Genomic DNA, 21,127 nt, shown 5'->3' with positions numbered 1-21,127 from the left:
CTATGAATTAACTCCAACTGACTCCCCTAATGTGCCTGAGGATCGTCTGTAGCAAGCCCAGAGGAAATCTTCTGAGCTTCAGTTAGCAATAAGCCTTGTAAATCATAATTCTTTCAAAGACCAACATAGATAACTGAGGATACCAGTAATATTTGAGCTTTTGCTTGTACTTGAGCCTCTAGGAGTCCAATATACTCTTTAAATACATGCTGATGGGGTCAGGAGGGTTGGGCAGGATTTTCCTACCTGCCACGGTTTTGCTGGCCGGGAGAGAGACACCCCAGCAAAGCCTGGAGCTGCTGAGCACCGGCGTCCCCTTCCTTGGGCCGCCCTCCTCCCCCTGAGCTTTCAGGGAGTTCTTGACTGTGGAGATACTTTGATTTCATGCAAACTATTTATATCTAGCAAAAGCAAAGCAGAAAGCAGCAGTTCCCCAGCCAGCGCTGCGCCCCATCCCTCCTGGCCAGCTTTGCCCTCAGCCTCTTCGACCTGCCTCAAGCTTTGAGAGCTCGAAAGCCGCAGCCACGAAAAGCAGATAGCGACGGGGCAGCGGAGGGGATCTGGAAGCCCCTGGGATGCAGCAGGGTCGGGGCAGCAACTCCCCCCCCCCCCCGTGATCCCACATCCGACAGCGACGTCGATGCATCCACGTCGAACAGCGATGCCGATTCACCCCTCCGTGAGCCCGCGGCGGAGGACAGAGCCCGCCTGGGATGCTCCAGCACCCACGAGTACCCCAAGCACCCAGCCGTCCTGCCCCGCTCTGCTGCTCCCCGCACAGCCCCGGGGACGGGGACGGTAACGGAGGAGCCCAGCCACCGGCAGCCTTCCCCAAAACGGTGCCGAGGGACCGTGCCACCACCCCCCGCGGTCGGGCACGGCGGGAGACAGGCGTCGTAAGACGCCAAGAGGCTTGCCGGCATCACCGTATTTATTTTCCACTCCAAAGCAAGCCACGCTGATTTTACAGACACGTTCCCCGGGCAGCCGCCTGACATTAAGGCATTTTTTTTAGGACGTATAAAACATTTTCCCCAGCTGCAGCCGCCGTCCCTGGGGCTGCCTGCGCCCACCGCCTCAGCGCAGCGTCACCAGCTCTTCGGCAGAAGTGGGGTGAATGGCAACGGTGTTGTCCAGGTCGGCCTTGGTGGCCCCCATTTTGATGGCCACGGCAAAGCCCTGCAGTATTTCGTCGCAGCCCAGCCCTTGCATGTGCAATCCCACCACCTTTTGGGGAAGAAGCGAGACGCCGGGTGGGACCCAGCACCGCCAAAATCCAGGCTGGACACTGGGCTTGGTGCTGGGGGAGCTGGATCCCAGCCCGAGACCCGGTCTGAGCAGGTCAGAGCCGACCCCGCGGGGACAAGAGGACAGCCGGCCGTGGTCCCCGCCACCCCCCTGCAGCCGCCCAGCTGTCCCCCCCCCCAGGTCTCCTCCACGCACCTTCTCCTCCTTGCCAACGCACACCAGCTTCATGACGCACTTCACCTTCCTCTGGGTGACGGCGTGGTACAAGGGGGTGAAGGACGTGCTGTAGATCTTCACGTTCTCCCTCCCGTGCGCGGCCACGGCTTCGTCTGCACCAGAAGACGCGGCACGTAGGTCAAGGGCATGCACCGTACACACGAGGCGTTTATAAAGAGGGAGACAAAGCGCATTTTGCAAGGCTCGGACCGCTCGCCAGAGATCGGATCGTTTCCTCAAGCATCAAAGCGACAGCCCTGAGCCACAGTGTCCCCAACCTCTTCACCCCCCCCCCCCCGCGTCCTCTCCGTCCCCACCTTCGGTGAGACCCACGGTGCCGATGGGCGGGTGGCTGAAGACGACGGTGGGGATGTTATGGTAGTCCAGCCGGGACTCCCGCTTGCCCTCAAAGAGCCTGTGGGCCAGCTTTCTGCCAGCTGCGATGGCCACTGCGGGGAGGGATGGTGAACGTGAGCCGCGGCACGGCGCGGCACCGAGGGGCGGTGGAGGGGAGGGCGGCACGGCCGCGGTACCTGGGGTGAGGAGGGCTCTCCCGCAGACGTCCCCGACGGCGTAGACCCCTCTCCTGGTGGTGTTCTGGTACTCGTCCACCACCACGTGGCCCTTGGCGTCCACCTGCACGCCCTGCCACGGGAAACGGCAGCCGCCTCGGCACGTGCCCCAGGAGGGACGGGACAAGCGATGCCCACGGGGGACCCGTGCCGGTGGCCATCGTATTCCCACCTAGGGGCAGGGCACGGTGGGAACGCCACCCCGTGGCAGGCTCCGGAGATCCGCGGGATCCCCGGAGAACCGCGGGCATCCTTGCATTCAGCACGGAAGGGATGCGCTACCGTCTCACCACTCGGTCCAGGCACAGGTCCTCGGTGTTGGGCTCCCGCCCCACGGCCCAAAGCAGGCAGTCCACGTCCCGGATCACTCCCTCCGTCGGCTTGCGGCCAGGCACCGAGGAGGTCACCGTCACATCCAGTAGCCCGCAAGAGGACTTGGTGACCGTTTTGACCTGCAGGGAACAACAGGAGCCGCCGGGGGAGAAGGTGCCGATGGCTTTTGCCTTCGGCAAAACCAGTGATGCCGCCGAAGCCGTGGCTTGGCGAGTGGCGCCCAAAATGCCGGCTTTTCCCCCGGCCCTGCCTCTCCGGGAGGGATGGGACAAGCCACGGGGCCGCTCTGCGTGCCCGTACCTGCGTGTGCTTCCAGACGTCCACCCCAGTGTTCTCCAGCTCCTGGGTGCAGTTTGAGCTGATCATGGAGTCAAAGGTCCTCAGGACCTGGGCAAGGACCCACCAGCCCCGTCAGATGAGGGTCCGCAGGCGAAGGCACCGCCTGGCAGACCCCTCCACCGGCATTTCCCTGCGCCCATGCCCCACCCGGGCCCAGAGAAGTTTGGGGTGCTTCTGGTTAACGATGAAGTTCTCCTCTGTTTGTTTTAATATTTTTTTTTTTTCTTTTTTCAAGTAGCGACTTGAAATAAAGCTCAAGGAAACGGGTGCGGCGGCACGCACGACTGCAGAAATGCTGGGTGTGCGGGTCGGTGCTGCCGAAATCCTCCTAGCAGCACACCTACGCTCTTCTTCTCGCCCCATCTGCCCCCCCCCCCCAGCCCCTCCTTACACCCAACAGCCTAACACCACCATCCTCTTCATCGCCATTTCCACCCTCCTGAGCCTGCGCCGACTCGGACCCTCCTTTACCAGCTCACGGGAGGTGATGACTAGAAAACCCAGGCAGATCGGGATGCGGCTGCCGGGCGGGAAGCGTGGCTGGGGACAGCCGGTGGCATTACCTTGTCCTGGCGGATCAGCAGGGATGACTTGGAGCCCAGCGTGGAAAGGATCCCCACAATTTCCACCGCGATGTAGCCAGCACCGACAATAACGCTGCGCCTGCGGAGAAGCGACGAAGCCGTGTGCGGGTGCGCCGAGCCGGCGGCGGCTGGAGGGGGGGGGGTGAGCCCCGCTTTACCTGGGCAGCTCCTCTAGGTCGAAGAAGCCATCGCTGGTCATCCCCAGGCTGGCACCTGCAAAGCAAAACCCCTTTCGCACCCCTCATTGGCCCCCGCTTCCCTCCTCCCAAAACCCGTTTTGCTTTGGCGGACCTCTCTCCAGGCAGCCCCGGGGAATTTTGTCAGGCTTACCGGGAATTTTGCTGTCGGGAGGGACGGCCGGGCGCCCACCCGTGGCTATAAGGATGTGAGGAGCAGTATACTTTTTCCCGTTTACTTCGATGGTAGGCTCGGGATCGGCGGTGAACTTGCCATAGCCCCGAATGATGTCGATGTGAGCCTTAGGGGTGTAACAGTTATGTGATTAACAGCAGGAGAAGGTGCGAGAGCCAGCTAACGGAGACAGGGCTCCCACGCTTCGAGAAGAGGACACCCGTTAAGGCTGGAAAAAAGGCCAAAAATCCAGCAGAGCCTGCTTCCCCGCTCGGTTCGTGGGACAAACGCATCCTCACCTTCTTTACGTTATTCTCATAGATCTCATTCAGGCGCCTCACGTAAGCATCACGCTTCTCTTTAATTGTTCTGGAACACAGCAGGGCTTACTGTCACCACAAGCGAATGAACCTACAGAGCTCAGCAAAAAACAATTCAATCCCTTCCGTACATGGCACCCACGCCACAAAATAAAATGGCCCCGAGTTACCCATCAGGCAGCAGCCTTCCCCACCCGTGCGAGGTTTTTGTGCCTGCCTTCCCCGCGTCCGTCTTTTCCAGAGTCTTTTCCCACTGCCAGTTTGCCACCCTTCCTTTCCAAAATGCAGCGGGAATCCCGGCCTCGTAACCAGCTCAGCATCCATCCACGGGAAGCCTCAAAGCGGGCAGGGACCCCTTTGGGGTGGACAACGAGCCACGGGGCCGCGGCGCTGACCTGCGGCTGCTCCTCACGGGGAACACACTGGGAGACGCTCGTTCCCAACCGGCTCTTTCCATACTTACCGCCAGTTGAACTTGACACTGGGTGTTTCAAAGCCATAGTCGGCGTGATCGTGGATGAACTCCGCGTGGACCGCCGTGTTCCACATCACCTGCCCGCAAAAAAACGCGTGTCGCCTCGGGAAGACCGGTTTGATTTTTGGGATAACCCCTGCCATGCTTCCCGATGCCTCGCCTCTGCCCGGAGCAGCCAACGGGACACGGGTCTCAGCGCTTTCACGGCATCTCGATGGCTCAGTACGCTCCGAGCCCTTGCTTCCACCCCGCGACCCACACCGGCACCTCCCCGCAATTCGGCAGACACCCGCACCAGACCCAACCCACGGCCGAGGCGCCGCTGGAGCCGGTGGCGAAAGCGTCCTTACCTTCTTTGGCACGCACCCAACATTGACCTGGGGGGGAAATAAGAGCAAGTCTCAGAGTTAAGGCTTAGTTTTTCAAAGGCGAGGCTCTGGAGAGCATCCCACATCAGGCCGGTACCAAATCCCAGCTCTTTGCGTGGGAAAATAAAGGGAGGATTCTGGGTTTCTGGCAAAAGAGGGCCGTAACCGCCTTCAGTGCCTCAAGGTCTTGCGGTTTGCCTGTTTTCCTTCACTTCCTTGAAAGAGAATACAGAAGGTACACAGTTTTCATATACAAGGGTTTTTTTCCTATCGATAATTTAAAAAAAATTTACTAGGAGAAAGGTGTTTGCCACCCCTTTCCTGCACTTCTGGTCCTAGCACGGCAACTCTTTCAGGGGAACACACTTAAAGCGTAAGACCAGAGCCTGTCCCTGGCTTGTTTCAGGAACAAGTTTGTTTTTTCTGCTTGCTACCGTCTCGCCCTGCCTGCTAGTTCTGCTTTACTGCCTTTCCGCAGTGACCGAGCTCGCTGCTGTGCTGCACAGACCCGGCACCCGCCAGCATCCGTTTATCGCCCTGAAAACGGCCAAAAAAAGAACCCCGGGGAGCGGGGAAATCGGACCCGACCCCCTCCCACGCAGCTCAGCGTGACAAGGCACAACGCTCCTCCGCGACCGAAATGGCGATTCCCGCCCTCCGGCTTCCCCGTACCGTAGGACACCGGCCCCGGTGGGAACCGAGGCCAGCTCCGGGGGAACCGGGCGTCCCCCACTCCCCCCCCCGTGGGTACCCCCCCCCCCCCCGGGACTCACGCAGGTGCCACCGAAGCGACGCGGCTCCACCAACGCGACTCGGGCACCCAGCTCCGCTGCCCGGCGGGCCCCGGCCAGTCCTCCGGACCCACCGCCCAGCACCAGCAGCTCGTAAGCGGCCGCCGCCATGGTTCCCGGTTCGGTAAGGCCAACCTCCTCTCCTCCCGCCCCAGCTTCTCCGCCGCTCCGCTCCGCCCCGGAGCCGCTCCCCCATCCCGCCCCATTCCCGTTCCGCCCCAGCACCAGCACCACGGGTTAGGGTTGACAATGGCAAGTTTATTGGTTCAGGTACAGCGAGAAGGATTGCAAGCACTTCCAGGACAAAATATACAGAGGGGAGAGGGGAAAATAACAAAAGAGAAGAAAACAAAACAACAACAACAACAACAGCCAAAAAAAAAAAAAAAAAAAAAAAAAGGTAGGATCAACACGGAACGGGAATCGAGCTAAAAAGGGAACGCTTTTATCCGTGTTATGACAACGTACTCCCAAGCAGGAATTGCTTCCTTTCTCCAGTTAAGTCGATCGGTCTTTCAATAAAATAAAGGGGGGGGGGGGGGGGGAGAAGTTAGTGTGCATTTCCCTCGAAAATAAACTCTAATTCATGCCAGTTAAACACTAGAACTAAAAATTTACAAAGAAGCATCAAAGGAGATGGAAGTGTTATTAGAGTTACCTTTTCCTCTCTGAACAGTCCAGAAGAAAAACAATGACTACAAATACAGCAGGCAAACTGACTGTTGGACTGATGGGCATAGGATATATATAGTGTTGTAAGGAATTCAGTCTCAAGTTGTGCTAAACGCTCTTTGTCCTCTGTATGGCACATTTTGGTCCATGATGGGGATTTTAAGTTGAGACGAACCCTGATTTCTTACAGAAACGTGTAAATATTGTTGCTCTTTAAAATGCCAGGTGTACTTCCCTCTACAAAGGTTAGGAGAGGTTTATAGGAAGTAGTCTGGGGTACGACGGGTAACATGAGGCTCTCCACGACGAGGTGCTGGGTCAAACTGGAGGCTGCAGGAAAGAAAAAGGGATCATTTTCCCTCCTCCACAAGGTATTTCCCAATGCCATGATAAATACTAGACTTGCTCTCCTGCTGCTGTTGCTTTACTCATCCCAGCTGCTTCCACGTAAAACGTTCCAGGTCCCAAAACAAGCACCCATGGGAGTTTAAACTCATCAGCTGGTCGAAATGCTGCTTACGGAGTGAACAGCCCCCAGCAGTCCGCACTTCAGCAGCCCATCGCTACTTTCACGTGAGCTCAGCTGAATGCAAAATTCAGCCTCTCTCACCCATCTTTACAAAGCATAGTGCTACCAAAAATAAAAACCAATCCATAAAATCAATCTCTCTTTACTCTCTCCATCAAGCTTGGGCAATAGAGGGATTAAGAAAATGCAGAAGCTCCAACTCTCCAGAGAGCTAAGAAGAGGAGATAATGCAGTACCCAAGAGAAGCTTTTAAGAGCTTAACTCACTACTTATTTTTAGATATTCTTGCAGGTAGAGCACAAAATGCTAACTCCAGAGTGGTTTGAGCTGGCTTTTCACAAAGGAACCCCTTTGGAAAGGATCAGACATTACTCATAATACAGAACGGTTAGGAAGAGAGAACAGCCCGAGCCAGGTTACTCACAAGGAATATTTTAAAGTGTCATCTAGTTCCATGATAGCAGCCTGGTTCCCACAACGATAACAGTAATTGGGTGCACTGAAAATGGTAACCACATTTCGGTCGTGGCACCAATTATAACCCTGCCAGAAAAAGAGAAAAAAAGGTCTTTGTTAAACCTCAAACCTCAGCCCTTCTGAAGTTCCTCTGAAGGCCTGAAATGATCCAAGGCATTTGTGAAACTGTACTCTTCTGGTAAGTATTCCCAACTGACATAGTTTAAAAGAAGTACTCTACCAGAAGAAGAAGCGGTAGTTACCTAGCAAAAACAGCTTCAACCACTCTACAGAGAGATCGGCCATTCGTCACTCGTGTGTTTATTCATTTTTTATATAAATTATGGATTGTACCACAAAGAAACCTCGAGACTTTTTGGTATGCCTTCAGCTTTTATCCACCACAAACGAGAATTTGCCTGCTGGATGCAAGCGACTTCTGACACACAGTACTACTTAAGGGATCTACTTGAACTAGATTTTAAAAATACATCTGCTCCATTGACCCACCTGGCATTTTTCCAGCAAGATGTACAAGAATAGCCTATCAACAGCCAAAATTGTGGCTTAATCCCTGTCACATCTGACTGCTGAGTATTACAGGACAGCCTGCTTAATGCAGCAGCAATTTAAGTAGAGCAAGCAGCATGTAAGGAGATTATTACTTCCACAAATGGGGTGTGACAGGGTCCCTTTGACAATGTACAGGGAGAGGGGAAGGGGGAAAAAAGGGCAGAACATCCCTTTATTTACATCGCAGATCAAAGCACATCACTTCATGTCTCTTGTTGTTTTCACATGACTGAAGTCCCTCTTTGATATTTACCTGCATAACATTTGGGTGTCAGCCTATGCAAACCCATCAGCAGAAGGTCTCGCAGAGGAGACAAGAATTAGCATCTATGTTTTGTTAGCCCCCTCTAGCAGAGTGCTTGCCCTACCTCCATGACAAGTTGGTGAGCACGGGAGACCAGTGTGAGACCATTGGCATGGTTAAAAGTTTCGGAAATATCTTGCCCAAACGTGTAGCCAGCACCACGCGGAGATATACCCCAGCCGCCACGATCATCTGGATCCGACCATAACAGATCACACATAGGACCCTTGAAAAAGATTAAGTGTTCTTCATTAGATCACTAGCAAGATTGATATAAAAAGCCCCTTATAAAGTGTATTTTATTTACAGTAAAAAGACTGGCAGCATGTCCTTCTCTGCGCAAGGCACATGAGTTTATTCAACACGCAAAATATCAGCTAGTTACTTACTGTATCAGTCAGCATCCTTCCCAAAGAAATGAATACGTACACAGCTGACTAAGGAGTCCATGTAACCAGAAAACTGTTCCCACCTCCTCTTCCACGCACACCGTTTACCATTTCACTTCCACTAGTCAGAGATACAAAGATGTGGAGAGCAGATCCACATTCTTAGTCCTGACTCTCACAGTATAATAAAAAAGGCCACGTGAGAAGGTATGCACGTCCAAGGATACACTGTGGGTTCACTGGTGCCAGCCAAGTTACAGTAAATGAAAGAAAGGTAAATGACCCGTAGGAGGCTATGAACTAACTGGTCCAGAGATTGATGTTAAGCCTTCAGCAGCCCTTCTGGCAGTGTCTTAATAATTTAATTTCCTCTCCTAAACAGTCTACTGTTGACATGTTCAAAAACATCCCCGTGTACATCTTCTAACAGTCACAAATGAAGCTCAGTGACTTTTCTTGCTGAGGTACTAAAGGGCAGTAAAGACACTCTAGTATTTATCCAAGCCTGCTTCTGTTTCCTACCCACCGATCTGAGCTCTGCAGTAGGGATCACACCGACCACCCGTGGAGGTCCTCAGGACGGCCAGATTTCAGCACACAGATACGCAGCATGGGACTGGGAAAACCCCAGAGCAACGATATAATCATTATACCTAACTACAGGTAGATGTCCCACCAAGTAGTCCCTGCCCCCCCAACTCTGGGAGTAATTTACACAGCTTATTTCAGGTTTTTGGAAAGCTTGGGCAGACCTTAATGCATTGCTCTTGCTGTTATACCAAAGACACTGCAGGACAAGCAGTTCATTTTAATCAGGGAATGTTCAAGTCCATTTTTAAGCCCCAACCACTCCAACACAGAAGAGCCATTTGCTACCCTGGGAGCTCAGAAGGTGGTTTCTTCAGTCCTGATCTCATGCCCCCAGAAAGTGATGAACAAGGTGAAACACCACAGAAGAAAGGACTGGCTGGGGAGGAAGGATGGTGACACAACATGGCTTCACATGGTGCTTGTCTGTTCACAAGCAAGTCTGTGATGAGGCTGAAGGTAGGAAACACCGTCCCCTGCCAAATACTATTCTTTGACTCAGCGTGACAGCCAAGAAATCCCATGATTCTGTGAAAGACAGCTGTGAAAACCCCATAACTCTCCTTTTGTAGATTGCTGTAATCAAAACATGTTGACTTGTATATGTTTTGCTTAAATCTATGTTCATCTGCTTTAGCTCTTAGAAAGGTAATAATCCACTGTGTAACCATGTGTCCTGGTTTAGGCTGGGATAGAGTTAATTTTCCTTCTAGTAGCTGGTATAGTGTTATATTTTGGGTTCAGTATGAGAACAATGTTGATAACACACTGATGTTTTCACTTATTGCCAAGTAGTGTTTCGACTAAGTCAAGGATTTTTCAGCTTCTCATGCCCAGCCAGCAAGAAGGCTGGAGGAGCACAAGAAGTTGGGAGGGGACACAGCCAGGAGAGCTGACCCAAACTGGCCAAAGGGATATTCCATACCATGGGACGTCATGCCCAGTACATAAACTGGGGGGGAGTTGACGGGCAGATTGCTGCTCGGGGAACTAACGGGGCATCAGTCAGTGAGTGGTGAGCAATTGCATTTTGTATCACTTGTTTTATATATTCCAATCCTTCTATTTTATTATCATCATCATCATCATTATTTTCTTCCTTTCTGTCCTGTTAAACTGTCTTTATCCCAAGCCATGAGTTTTACTTTTTTTCCCCTGATTCTCTCCCCCATCCCACTGGGTGGGGGGGAAGTGAGCAAGCGGCTGCATGGTGCTTCGCTGCTGGCTGGGGTTAAACCATGATACCATGTGTTTCACTGTTTAAATGGATTTCAGTGTGAGGCTGCATTTGCATTTTCCATCAACAGATATCTAAGTTTATGATGCATTTCCTTTCCTGTTACCTCATGTGGAACTTCCTGCAGGCGGTCCAGAGCCCTGATATGATCCAGTGTATCTATGGATGGAGAGAGGCCACCGTGGAGACAGAATATCTGTTCCGGAAAAAAAGAGCAATACGTTCAGTGCATATTGTTATGGGAAGACTGATCTCAGAAATAGCTGCTTTTAACTCTGTTATCATTCTTTTACAATTACAGCCATCGCACCCTTGCAGCAGAGAAACCAAATTTAACTCCTGCAGAAGGAAACAAAACTAAAAGGCTGCACCTTGCATACAGAGATCTAAGCAACAGCAAAGGTACCCTGCCTTCTGTTTTAAGAATATCTTGCCTCACAGCCACAACTCAACTCGCATCTCATGTATCACGAGGGGATCCCCACTTGTTGAGCAGTCATTTAAAATTAGCCCTACATGCAATACCCTACCATTCCTTCAGCAGCAGAATCAAAAGCCTTCCCACACCATCTACTTGTGTTAACACCTCACTAAATTCTTCCCCAAACTCACAATAAATACACGGGCTTTAAAAATTTGGATCCCAAGTTAAGGGAGCTTGTTTGAGACTGTTCATGTAGAGGTCAGATAATACAGTCTGCATAACTCTATGAAATGGAACATTTTCCTTACTCAAGGCTTACCTGGCCGTCTACTAGAGCTGTAAGCGGAAGATAATCAAACAGATCTGTGAAATACTTCCAGACATTGGCGTTGCCATACTTTCGCAGACATTCATCATAAAAGCCATAGACTTGTGTAATTTGTCTGCTTTCGTGATTGCCCCTCAGTATTGTAATACGTTCTGGGTAACGCACCTATTGACAAAGAAAACTATTCTTTAACACCATCGATATGGAAAGAAATAGTAACAGAGTATTTCAAATAGCAGTCAAGCACTCAGCTTTGTTATAGGATAGCATGAGTCCATTAATGCATTTCAATTTATGTCCGTCTGGCTCAAGCCAACAGCAGCGTCAATGGGAGGAGCAATTCTTTCAAAACTCCCCGAAAGCACAGTTTTGCCCAAGGCTGCTGTAGAAAACCATACCTTCAACGCTACTAGAAGAGTCACAGTTTCCACCGAGTAATAGCCTCTGTCCACGTAGTCTCCCATGAACAGGTAATTTGTGTCTGGAGATTTCCCACCAATTCTAAAGAGTTCCATAAGGTCGTGGAATTGACCGTGGACATCCCCACAGACGGTGACGGGGCAACGTACCTCTTGAACATTCGATTCTTTTGTAAGAATTTCTTTAGCCTAGCAAGAAGAAAACATTTAGGACAAAAAGATAGGAAGCTCCTCCATAAGCAGGTGCAGATGTTATTCCACTGCATTTGCACTGGAAACCCGATTTCACTCCAGCAGCTCAAGGTAACTACTGGAAACACAGTTTGTTGGGTAAGCAAAGACAAAGTGCATTTTACAAATCCCTGTGCACAAAGACAAGCGGGTTTGCTACTGTGAGGCCAGGCCGTGAAGATCTTACTGTACCACAAGCACTGACAAAAATTCAAAGAAGTAACTAAACAAGTTAATTCCCAGCCTCCCCGGAAATGAAGCACAAGACAAAGCACTATTCCAGTAAGCTTCATTAGCATCATGGGCAGACGTTATCTTCTTAAGCACAATTGATTTTTTTTTTTTTTTTTTTAACATACAGATTTTGACAGATTTCTCCATCTATACATTCAACAGAGCTCAGGTCTGTTCATCTCAGCTACGCGACCTATGGCAGCACTCAGCACTCTAATCTGAATGCCAAAGTCAAGTGGTATTCGGTTTCACAATACCTAGAAACTTTTATCTCAAGAACCACACCTGTCCCCTCAGTACTGCGGGCCATCCCACGTCCTGTCAGCAAGAGTTCAGTGCGGAACTCGTACAAACAGAGATTAGTCAATACTCTTGCTGTCTGCTGTAAGGGTAGAAATATCAGAGGAGATAGTGCATGCCGCTCAGGCAACTACTACGGTTTTTTGAACAACCTGATTTGCAAAAGCACACATAAAGCTAGATATTATTCGGTACTTACACTAGTAGGAAAACTACAACCTCCTAGACTTCTATCAGAAGTCATCTGACTTGCAATGATGCACTTACAGACAGACTCCCTCCTGCCACATTTTAGTCTGACTACCACCTCAGTTGCTCTCAATCCCACACAGCCATGTGGAACCATTCGTGTTCCACCTTCGCTGGCAACACAGCAGCAGGCTGGAATAACTCTTCCGCCAGCACTGACAGCTACTCCTCACTGCCTTCCTCCTCTGGGATCCCTCAGGGTTCCCCGTGTTGCTGCACACCCACAAACCTCAAGTGCTCTCCCAAGACCAGGATTTCTCAGCAGCAGGTCCGTGCCATTGGAAACGGCACTACGAACAGCATGTTCGTTCCACATCGACAAAGCCAGCTCACTGTGTGATCGCTGAGCAGAGATGATGCTAAGAAAGGCTGCGCATGACAAAGCTGCTCAACTGGCAGAAACGCTGGGCAACCACTACGGCACAAGATGAGCTGAGCTGCGTTACTCTGCCAAACAGTAACCAACGTGAGCACCAGTACTGGGGGTTGACGGGGCTGCCCCAGCTCTCCGGAGGTACTGCGCTTTCAGATTGCATTGCGGTTGAGTACGAGACGACTGGAGCCATATGTGAGGAAAGGAAGCCTTCTCTGCACATTCCCAGAACACATGGGAACTAACAAATCTGTTTCCCTTGCAGAGGGGCAGATTTCTTCTTCTTGCTTAAGCTATCGAGGAAAACAAGTATTCGTAAGCTTCACTTCACTAACCTGGCACAGAACATCATTGCATATGCAACAGGTGCTTCTCTCACCCAGGGCACTTTTTGCCTGCCAGATTTCCAATCCTCTTCCAAACACAACAGTTTAACAACTTCTAAAGGCAGGTCACATACAACTGGGAAAGCAAAGTCAGAGGCAATTTAAACATACGGAGCCACAAGCAGCTTCCCTGGCTGTACCCAGCTGGCAACAAAACGACCACAGATGGAGGGATGGCATCCCCGGATTTAGTCATCTCTTCCTCTACACCCAGCAGTTCCTCTGCTCATTACAGCCACGTAACGTAGGCTATCTGCATCACCTTATTATCGTTATCAAGTAGCATGTTTGTTTTGCTGCCTCCAGCTCATCAACTGATGCAGATCAGCGCTCCAGGCACAGCTGAGGCACAGAGAACACCCACAGATAGGCTCGGTCCAATCTGAACAAAAGGGATGGAAGATCACCAGTGCTGAACAGTCACCAGCAGGCGATGATCGGGCTATTCATCGCCAAGTCCTTTAGCTCAGGATGATGTAGCTCCCACCTGCTGCTACCAGGAAGAAGCTGCTTACCGAGGACACCCTTAGTGGGCTCCTCGAGGATGCCTGTGTTCACATTCAAATGTTAATTGTCCTGCCTCTTTTAGGGAAAGCTCATATTCGGAAAGAAAAACTAAAATCCAAGCAGCCAAGGGCTTGGACAACATCCAGGGTGCCCCTTGCACTGTACGTAACCCAAGGTATGTGACCTTGATCCTCAAAGACACACCCTGCACATGGTCTTGATGACATGGGGTCTACCTTGCAGCTCTAAACTGACTGGAAGCTGCTGAACACGTTGCGTCTTTGAGTGCAATAGTAGCACTCAAATTCTGTTCAAGTATCTTTAAAAGCACCCATAGCACCTTTTGAGATCTTTGACCCTCTGGGAGAGACAAACACAAAACACAGTCACGAAACAGCTGCTCAGTGTGTTCTGACTGTTGCACAACGCAACAGACAGGGTTTCGTTGTAAGCTGGAGCTAACTTAACCACAAAAGGTGTGAGATATTTTCTGCCTTATTGTATCACGCACACTGCTGCCTTCCCAGATGCATAAAAAGAAATCCACTTACTTCAAGAGTCCGGGGAAAAGATGCAGGACACTGTACAGATATCATACATACTCACCAGTGTCTCAACCACATCGCCACTCTCCACCTCTCTGATCTGCCCATCATGAAAACCCGTGCAGCCATCCTGAGAACATGTACAGGTAAAGCAGCACAGGCAACAGAGAAGAGCTCCTTTTGTGCAATAATAGGGCAAACATACTCACGTTAAATGCATCCTAGGAAGATGGGCCAGCTGAGTCCTGAAATGTTGGTACTAGGAGAATCAAGAAGTTTCCCCTCAGGAGAGAGGAGGAGCTAGCAGCTGAAGAGCAGCAGCTTCTTAAGCTGCCTACCAGCTGTTACTGTGTAGCCTATTTAACTTACTACGTAGACAAACATACAGGCACATTAATGGATTAAGTCTATCCTTTTAACACTGCAGAGCTGGTTCAAATCAGGCTTGGGAGCTGAGCTCGGCTGGCCACAGAAGTTTGCCCTCACATGACTTTCTAATGCAGAACGAGACCTTTAAAATCTTAAGCGTCATTAAAAACACCCTAGAAAAGCTGTAACTAACCAATGCACTGTGCTCACGTATTTCACTGTGCAGAGCTAATGCTGAAGTCAAATGACTTAAAATAACAAAAGCACCATTACAAAACAAGGATAAAAAACTCTGATGCAAGTAAGCTGCCCTGCTTTATCATCATATACTTAGTTAAGAAGGCTGTTAAATAACTATGACTTGAAGTCATATTTTAGCTACCTTTGTTTTAGAAAACGGTGACTAATGTTATCAGCTACCTAAGAGCGTGTCCCAATTGTTTTGGATGAAAACCATATCCAGGTCAGAATAAAAAGAAGCAGCTTTTAGGTATTTTCATTAAATAAACCTCTATTAAGCACAATAGTTACCATGCCTGTGCTCAAAATTACTTGGAAGAGAAGACTATTTGCTGGCTGTGAGCTTGCCCATCATCTCAACTCCCCTCTCTTTCTCAGTTTTAGATTCTGTGGTCACCTTTGTTGACTGGAACACAAGATTGTCTGCTGTCCAGTCCTCAACCTGCGTGGAGAGAGGCGGGAGAATGCACGACCCAATAATTTACTGTGTTGTCCTTGCAAGAGGAAACCGAGCGGTCTCAGGGCTTGAACACAACCCATTAATGCGCTGCTCCGAAACCTGAGATGCTACACCAGCTTTGAGACTACTGTCAGGATCACCAGGAGACTAAACCCTCTGTGAGAGACTTAACAATCAAATCCACATCAACTATTATGCTATTTAGATTTGTCTATGATAATTGTGTAGGCCGATTCCACGGCTGAGGGGATTATGATCCAACCAGGAGGCAGATTTTCAGCATTGTGCTTTCTCTAGGGAAAAACAAAGACCCCCAAGCACCTCCCTTACAGACAAGATCCTTTGAGAGCACAGAAACTCATCTCCTTCTGGAACATTCATTTACTGCACCACAAGCTCAGTTTGACCCATAAAAGCTCTTACTTCAGGAATCAGAGAAGCCAGCCATGGAGCTTCTGATCAAAATTCAACTGAACCGTGATTCCATCAGCTGCGACAGACCAAGCTACTACGCCAACAAGTGTACTGAGGGTATTAAATCTCAAGGAGCTTGGCCAGAACAAGAACCAGCTAGATTCTCCGCAAATGAGATGGAAGCCGGAGAGATGGAGCTGTCCTGCCCTTCAGCAACAAGGCAGCAGAGGACACCCTGGAGCCTCAAGCGTGACAGGGACCGTCAAGGTGCACAGGTGCTCCTAGAGGCACCTGCGCCAGCGTACCCCAGGATGAGCATCACTGCTGAAGAGATGAAATATTCCTGGCCACAACTCAACATGACACTCGGAATTTCATGGTTTGAACAGCATCCAGGATGCTACTTGGCTCCATCACTCATACTAATTTCACCAATTAGTGCAGAAGAGCTGCTAACTCATTCTCCTAAGATTATTCTTAGGTGAAATGATCTTGGAGGGCAGAAGCATCACAAGTACGTGCCAGTAACAGCAATACTCCCTACAGCATCAACTGGCTCCTGCTGCTCGGTTTGAAGAATCAGTTTACAATTACCATTCAATAACCGTACAAGAAATGCAAGTCTTCATTAGCGATTAGAATCCTTCTCCTCCCACCACTTCACAGCACAAAGCCCTCAAGCTGCTCACAGCAACGAGACTGTAACCCTTCTTACACATACAAAGAACACAGATAGAAAAAAGAAGCTACAAAGAGAGAGACAGTTATGGATGGTTGCTTGCCTGTGTTTAATTTAAGAGACAGCCTTTTACTTGCCTTCTTTCATATCCCATTGTATTACCTTGGTGAAAAACCCTTTTCCCTGGGGTAAGCAGGATGGCTCTGAACTCCCTCACCTGCACCAGAATTCATTTGCTGACCTGACTTGAACTTTAAAATGTTAAGTATTCAGAGATTTCCAAGTCCAAACTTGGGAGTGCTTGCCATTAAATGAATCCAACTTCTTGGCATTTTAGCCTGACTTTAGCTGTCCAAAATACAGGTTACAACCTGGGCAAGTTCAAAGGCAGTTCGATACAGCCAGCACTACCCTGCTATCAGTATCCAGGTTAACAATTTCAAAGCTAGCACTAGCACAGAAAGCTGCCGTGGCACCTCTGATGAAGCGCAGACATAATCAAAGGCAGAACTCTACAGCTTTTCACTGCCTATTTAATAAGAGTGGAAAAAGGTTTTAACAACCTTCTACCATAAAGAGAGTCTAAGACCATGATGTTAAGAGAAATAGTATGAGATGCGAGACATCTGACACACATTTCACCAACATGCTGGAACATTTCTCGTGTCTACAAGCTCCAGCAGTGATCATAATTGTTTCTCCTTCTATTATCATTTAAATGTCAGCATGATTTTAGCTAGATTTCATTTTAAAGACCAGCAGAACGGGAAACAAGTGTTTTCATTTTGTCTTGAGATGACATCTTGATTAACTGCATGAAGAATACAAGACTGATTAGCTGCCAAAATTATGTCATAACTGGACAAGTGATGACAGAATGTGATTTTTACAGGTGCAAATTTCAAGAATTTTCAGAGTGCAAAATAATTTGGCATACCCTCATCAACCCTAGCTATGCCCAACCTTTCCCTCATTACTGTCCATTATGCCAGCAATTAAAAACAAGAGTGACCCACAGAAAGCAAGTCTGGGATCTGTTTTTTTTTTGTGGGGGGGGGGGGGGGGGGCTAGATGGGTGTTTAATCCCTCATTTTGATTTAAACCTTTTTTTCACTACTGAACTCTTCCACAAATTTAAACCTGCGGCAAGAGGTCCTATTGTGCTTGGCCTCTTAGAAAATTGTGACACAAAAGGGAGTGCTAAGAAGCGAGACAAGGTTGGTAAGGGTTTCTCCAAATATTATCTGAAAGAAACAAACTAAACCAGCTTTCTGGCAGGGCTACTTCACACCAAAAGCAAGCCTGCACACCCAGAAGTTTTTGTAAGCTCCTTTCCACTACCAGCTGCGTGATACAGCCACTCCCCAAAAACTTAAGAATGAGGCAGGCAAGAGCATCGCAGAGTATTTACTTCATACTCAAGTCGTTCCGATCAGCCTTTCATTCACCTTTGAAGAACGAGGTGCTGTGATAGATGACATTCATCTCACGCCATGCACCACAGGTTCAGGGTTCCCACCTATCATCTGGATGACAAACACCCTCTCCACCTCCAGCTGCAACGCGATGCGCTGAGCTGCCACTCTCCCTGTTTGCTGTGCCAGCCCTGACGTACAGCCACAACCTGCTGGCATTGTCCTCCAGCTTCGCAAAACACAGCAGTCACAGCTCCTTAATTAACAACACAGCCAGAGAAGAAGGGAAATGGTTTTCTGTAACAGCTTGCTGGTTAGAACAGCAGTTCCCAACCAGCAATGCTTGAAGCAGGGCACAGATCATTCTAATAAATTCTTTCAGGCTTATTAGCTGGGCCTCACACAGGAGACAGCACAGCCACAAGCAGCTCTTACTCACTCTTTAATATATATCTACTCTTCAAGCCACTGCTGTCACTCCCTGCTGTGGCACCAGCCCTTCTCACCGCACTCCCTCAGAACTGATGGAGCTCTGGAGAAAGAGTCATAAAACAAACGGACAGCATGGGATAAAGAAAAGGGAAAGGGAGAAAGAAAACAGAGGCCGGGTGGGGGCTAGCTAGATTTCAGGACCACCAGTGAAAGCATTTGCCAGGAAGCCAGAGCCTGGAGTCCTGCATAGTCTCTGCCTGCGGCATTCAAACAAACAGCTCCTACCTTTCCGGTGAGCACCCCTGGCACATTACGAGGCTGCAGCGCAGACCCTCTCTACTGTTTAGATCTTATCGCTGTGGTAGTCTACTGAGGATCCGATAGAAGGAAACAGCTGTGTCTTCTGAAGTTGGCACTGAGATGTTTAGTCACTGGCCAAAATGTGTTGCCATGAAAAGGCATCAGAAAATATGTTCCACTTCTGAGAGAACCGAGCGAGACACAGAGGTAATAACGTGACAATGCCAAGTTCACCATCAGCAATATGACGCTAAAGGGAAGGCTGAACTAACTACCCTATCCTCTGTGCCTGATAATTATCAGTCCGTCCAAGAAAGGAAGCCGAGAGCTTCTCTAGCCCACCTGATGCGCACCAATGGTCCCTGCTGGTCACTGAGATAAGGAGCAAATAGAATAATCTCTGTCACTACATTTGTTACCGCTTGAATTCTTTAATTGTCACATCTTGCCACGTCCAAAGAAAATCCTAACTTAGACACGGATTGCAGTATTGAGGGAGTGTTCACACAGAGGTATTTAACTTCTCGGACAAAATCTGACAGAAATCTAAAGATCGGTCTCCTGATTGGAAAGAAGAAAACCCAAAAAGGCTCTTGACAGTCTACACTAAACAAGTCCAAACAGGAATTTGACTGTCAAAACCACTGTCCGAAACAGCAGGTGATGTCCTTTATCCAACCATTTCTCCTTCTATTTTAGTCTCCCTCAGCAGCTTGTAAGCCTCTGTTTAGGTCGGCACTACAGCTTATCTCTTATCCCCCTCTGCTTTCCTAGATTACACATCAGATGTCAGAAGGTCTCCTCATTGATTCAGGGTTGACTTTTTAGTACGTGGCTACTACACATTATGAGGCGGAAGAGATAAACGCAACGTGAGGCCCCCGAAAGACAGAACACATTTCTCCCTGCCCACACCCCCCCTGAGCTTCCCCCGCGACCCAGGTGAACCCAAAGCCAAAAGGTAAAAACCATGCTATTGCGGACAGTTATGGGGGGGGGGGGGGGGGAACCACTATAACCGTGGAATTTTTGATGCCAGAAATATACTGCCGCTGTATCCAAGAGGACTCCCCACCTCAGAGGTACTCCAGGCAGCATCACGCTCTCACAGCGAGCAAAGTGAGGAGAAGCAAACCTGTTTCCCCGTCACAGTACCCCACACAACACCCACTGCCATTTTCGCTAGGTTTTGCCCTCAGCTCCCCCAGCAGCGGGGCTGAGGGACCGCAAGCCCCAACCCCGAGTCAAACCCCTCCGGCTTCCAGTGTTGCCGGCCGAGGGAATCCCTCACCGGGCCCTAGAGAGGAGGAGAAGCCGGGCCCACGCCAGCGCTGTCCCCGTCCCCTCCTCCGGCCTCCGCACTCACCTTCTCGCAGAGGCTGCGGACCTGGCTCTCGCTCAGCTGCCGGCACTCGTTCAGCTGCTCGATCCACTGGTCCAGCTCCTTGGCGAAACCTTTCTCCTCCATGATGGCGGCGGCGGCGGCAGCGGCCTCCTTGCCCGCCGCGTGGGGCCGAGGCCGGGGGCCGGGGAAGGCCCCCGCGACACCCGGGCCCACCTAAAAGTAAACGGCGCAACTAACCGGGACCGCTAGGCCTACACTCCGCGTAATGGCGGTCCGCCCCCCCCCCCCCCGCCCCTTCACCTCACCTCACACACCCCCCCTCCTGCTCCTCCGCCGCCAGCTTCCCTCCCGCCCTCCCTCCCGGTCCTGCGCACTTCCGGCCACACCCACGCCGCGCGCCCTTCCGGCGCACGCCCCCCCCCCCCCCCAGCCGTTAACGGTCACCGCTTCCCCTGAGGCGGCCGATCCCCTTTTCCTTGAGGCGGGTTGGGGTGAAGCGGGGGGATGAGGGAAAGCCAGGCGGAGATCCCGGGCGGGGTCCTGTCTCCTTTCCCTCAGGGAGATCGTCCCTCCCCGTCCCCTGTCACTGCGTTTGGGCTTTAATGTGAAGAGGCGGGGAGGCCTGGCGGGCTCCTGGTAACGTGAGGACCCGTTGTCGTTATGGGTTTGCTGAGGGGAAGGTCGGAGGTACCGGGCGGAGACCGGCCCGGGGATTTGTGTGTGGAAAAGGTGAACTCGTTGTCACGAAAGAAACTGCCCTTGCCTCTGCGCCACTTGTGACTCGGGAGGCTGCTTCTCTTCTCACCGGGGTTTAGGTGCACGCATGTTTATGGTAGGTGGCATCTCGCTGCTGCTGTTGGACAGGAGACGGTCACTCTATTCCACCCAAAGTGACCGAAACGGTACAAAAAGAAATAAATCACGCAAAGTAGGCGCAGCTTGCACCCCGTAAGAGGCCAACACAAACCATGTGCTTGATTTCAAGTGCCACTGAAATCCTCAAACCGGGAACTTCCATGCTGCTGGGGTGGTTGTGGTCTCCTGCACAGGCGCATCATCCTCCAAGAAGGAAAACTTAACAATGAAGGAAAAGGTTGAAGCTGCCCAATTCAAATTCAGGTTTTTATCCGAG

General features: G+C 50.4%; 2 protein-coding genes across 2 annotated transcripts; both read right to left on the bottom strand.

Annotated features, from left to right (window-relative positions):
* Positions 1 to 913: 913 nt before the first annotated feature.
* On the bottom strand, positions 914 to 5,754 carry GSR (glutathione-disulfide reductase). Its single transcript, XM_030022875.1, has 13 exons — positions 5,580 to 5,754; positions 4,789 to 4,815; positions 4,427 to 4,515; positions 3,943 to 4,012; positions 3,623 to 3,770; positions 3,451 to 3,505; positions 3,272 to 3,371; positions 2,670 to 2,756; positions 2,327 to 2,488; positions 1,998 to 2,109; positions 1,782 to 1,913; positions 1,444 to 1,577; positions 914 to 1,227 (listed from the first exon to the last, which is right to left on the bottom strand). The coding sequence occupies exons 1-13, from the start codon at positions 5,706 to 5,708 to the stop codon at positions 1,078 to 1,080; spliced, it is 1,395 nt and encodes a 464-aa protein (XP_029878735.1). The 5' UTR covers positions 5,709 to 5,754; the 3' UTR covers positions 914 to 1,077.
* An 80-nt stretch (positions 5,755 to 5,834) lies between these two features.
* Positions 5,835 to 20,296, bottom strand: PPP2CB (protein phosphatase 2 catalytic subunit beta). Its single transcript, XM_030022734.2, has 7 exons — positions 20,017 to 20,296; positions 11,496 to 11,705; positions 11,089 to 11,262; positions 10,452 to 10,541; positions 8,196 to 8,357; positions 7,223 to 7,341; positions 5,835 to 6,599 (listed from the first exon to the last, which is right to left on the bottom strand). Exons 1-7 carry the CDS (start codon positions 20,116 to 20,118, stop codon positions 6,527 to 6,529), a joined length of 930 nt encoding a protein of 309 aa, XP_029878594.1. The 5' UTR covers positions 20,119 to 20,296; the 3' UTR covers positions 5,835 to 6,526.
* Between the last annotated feature and the right edge of the window lie 831 nt (positions 20,297 to 21,127).

This window comes from Aquila chrysaetos, chromosome 1 (genome assembly GCF_900496995.4).
Source record: "Aquila chrysaetos chrysaetos chromosome 1, bAquChr1.4, whole genome shotgun sequence".
Classification (NCBI taxonomy): Eukaryota; Metazoa; Chordata; class Aves; order Accipitriformes; family Accipitridae; genus Aquila; species Aquila chrysaetos.
The sequence above is the reverse complement of the archived record's forward strand: the minus strand, read 5'-3'. Positions and strand labels throughout refer to the sequence as shown.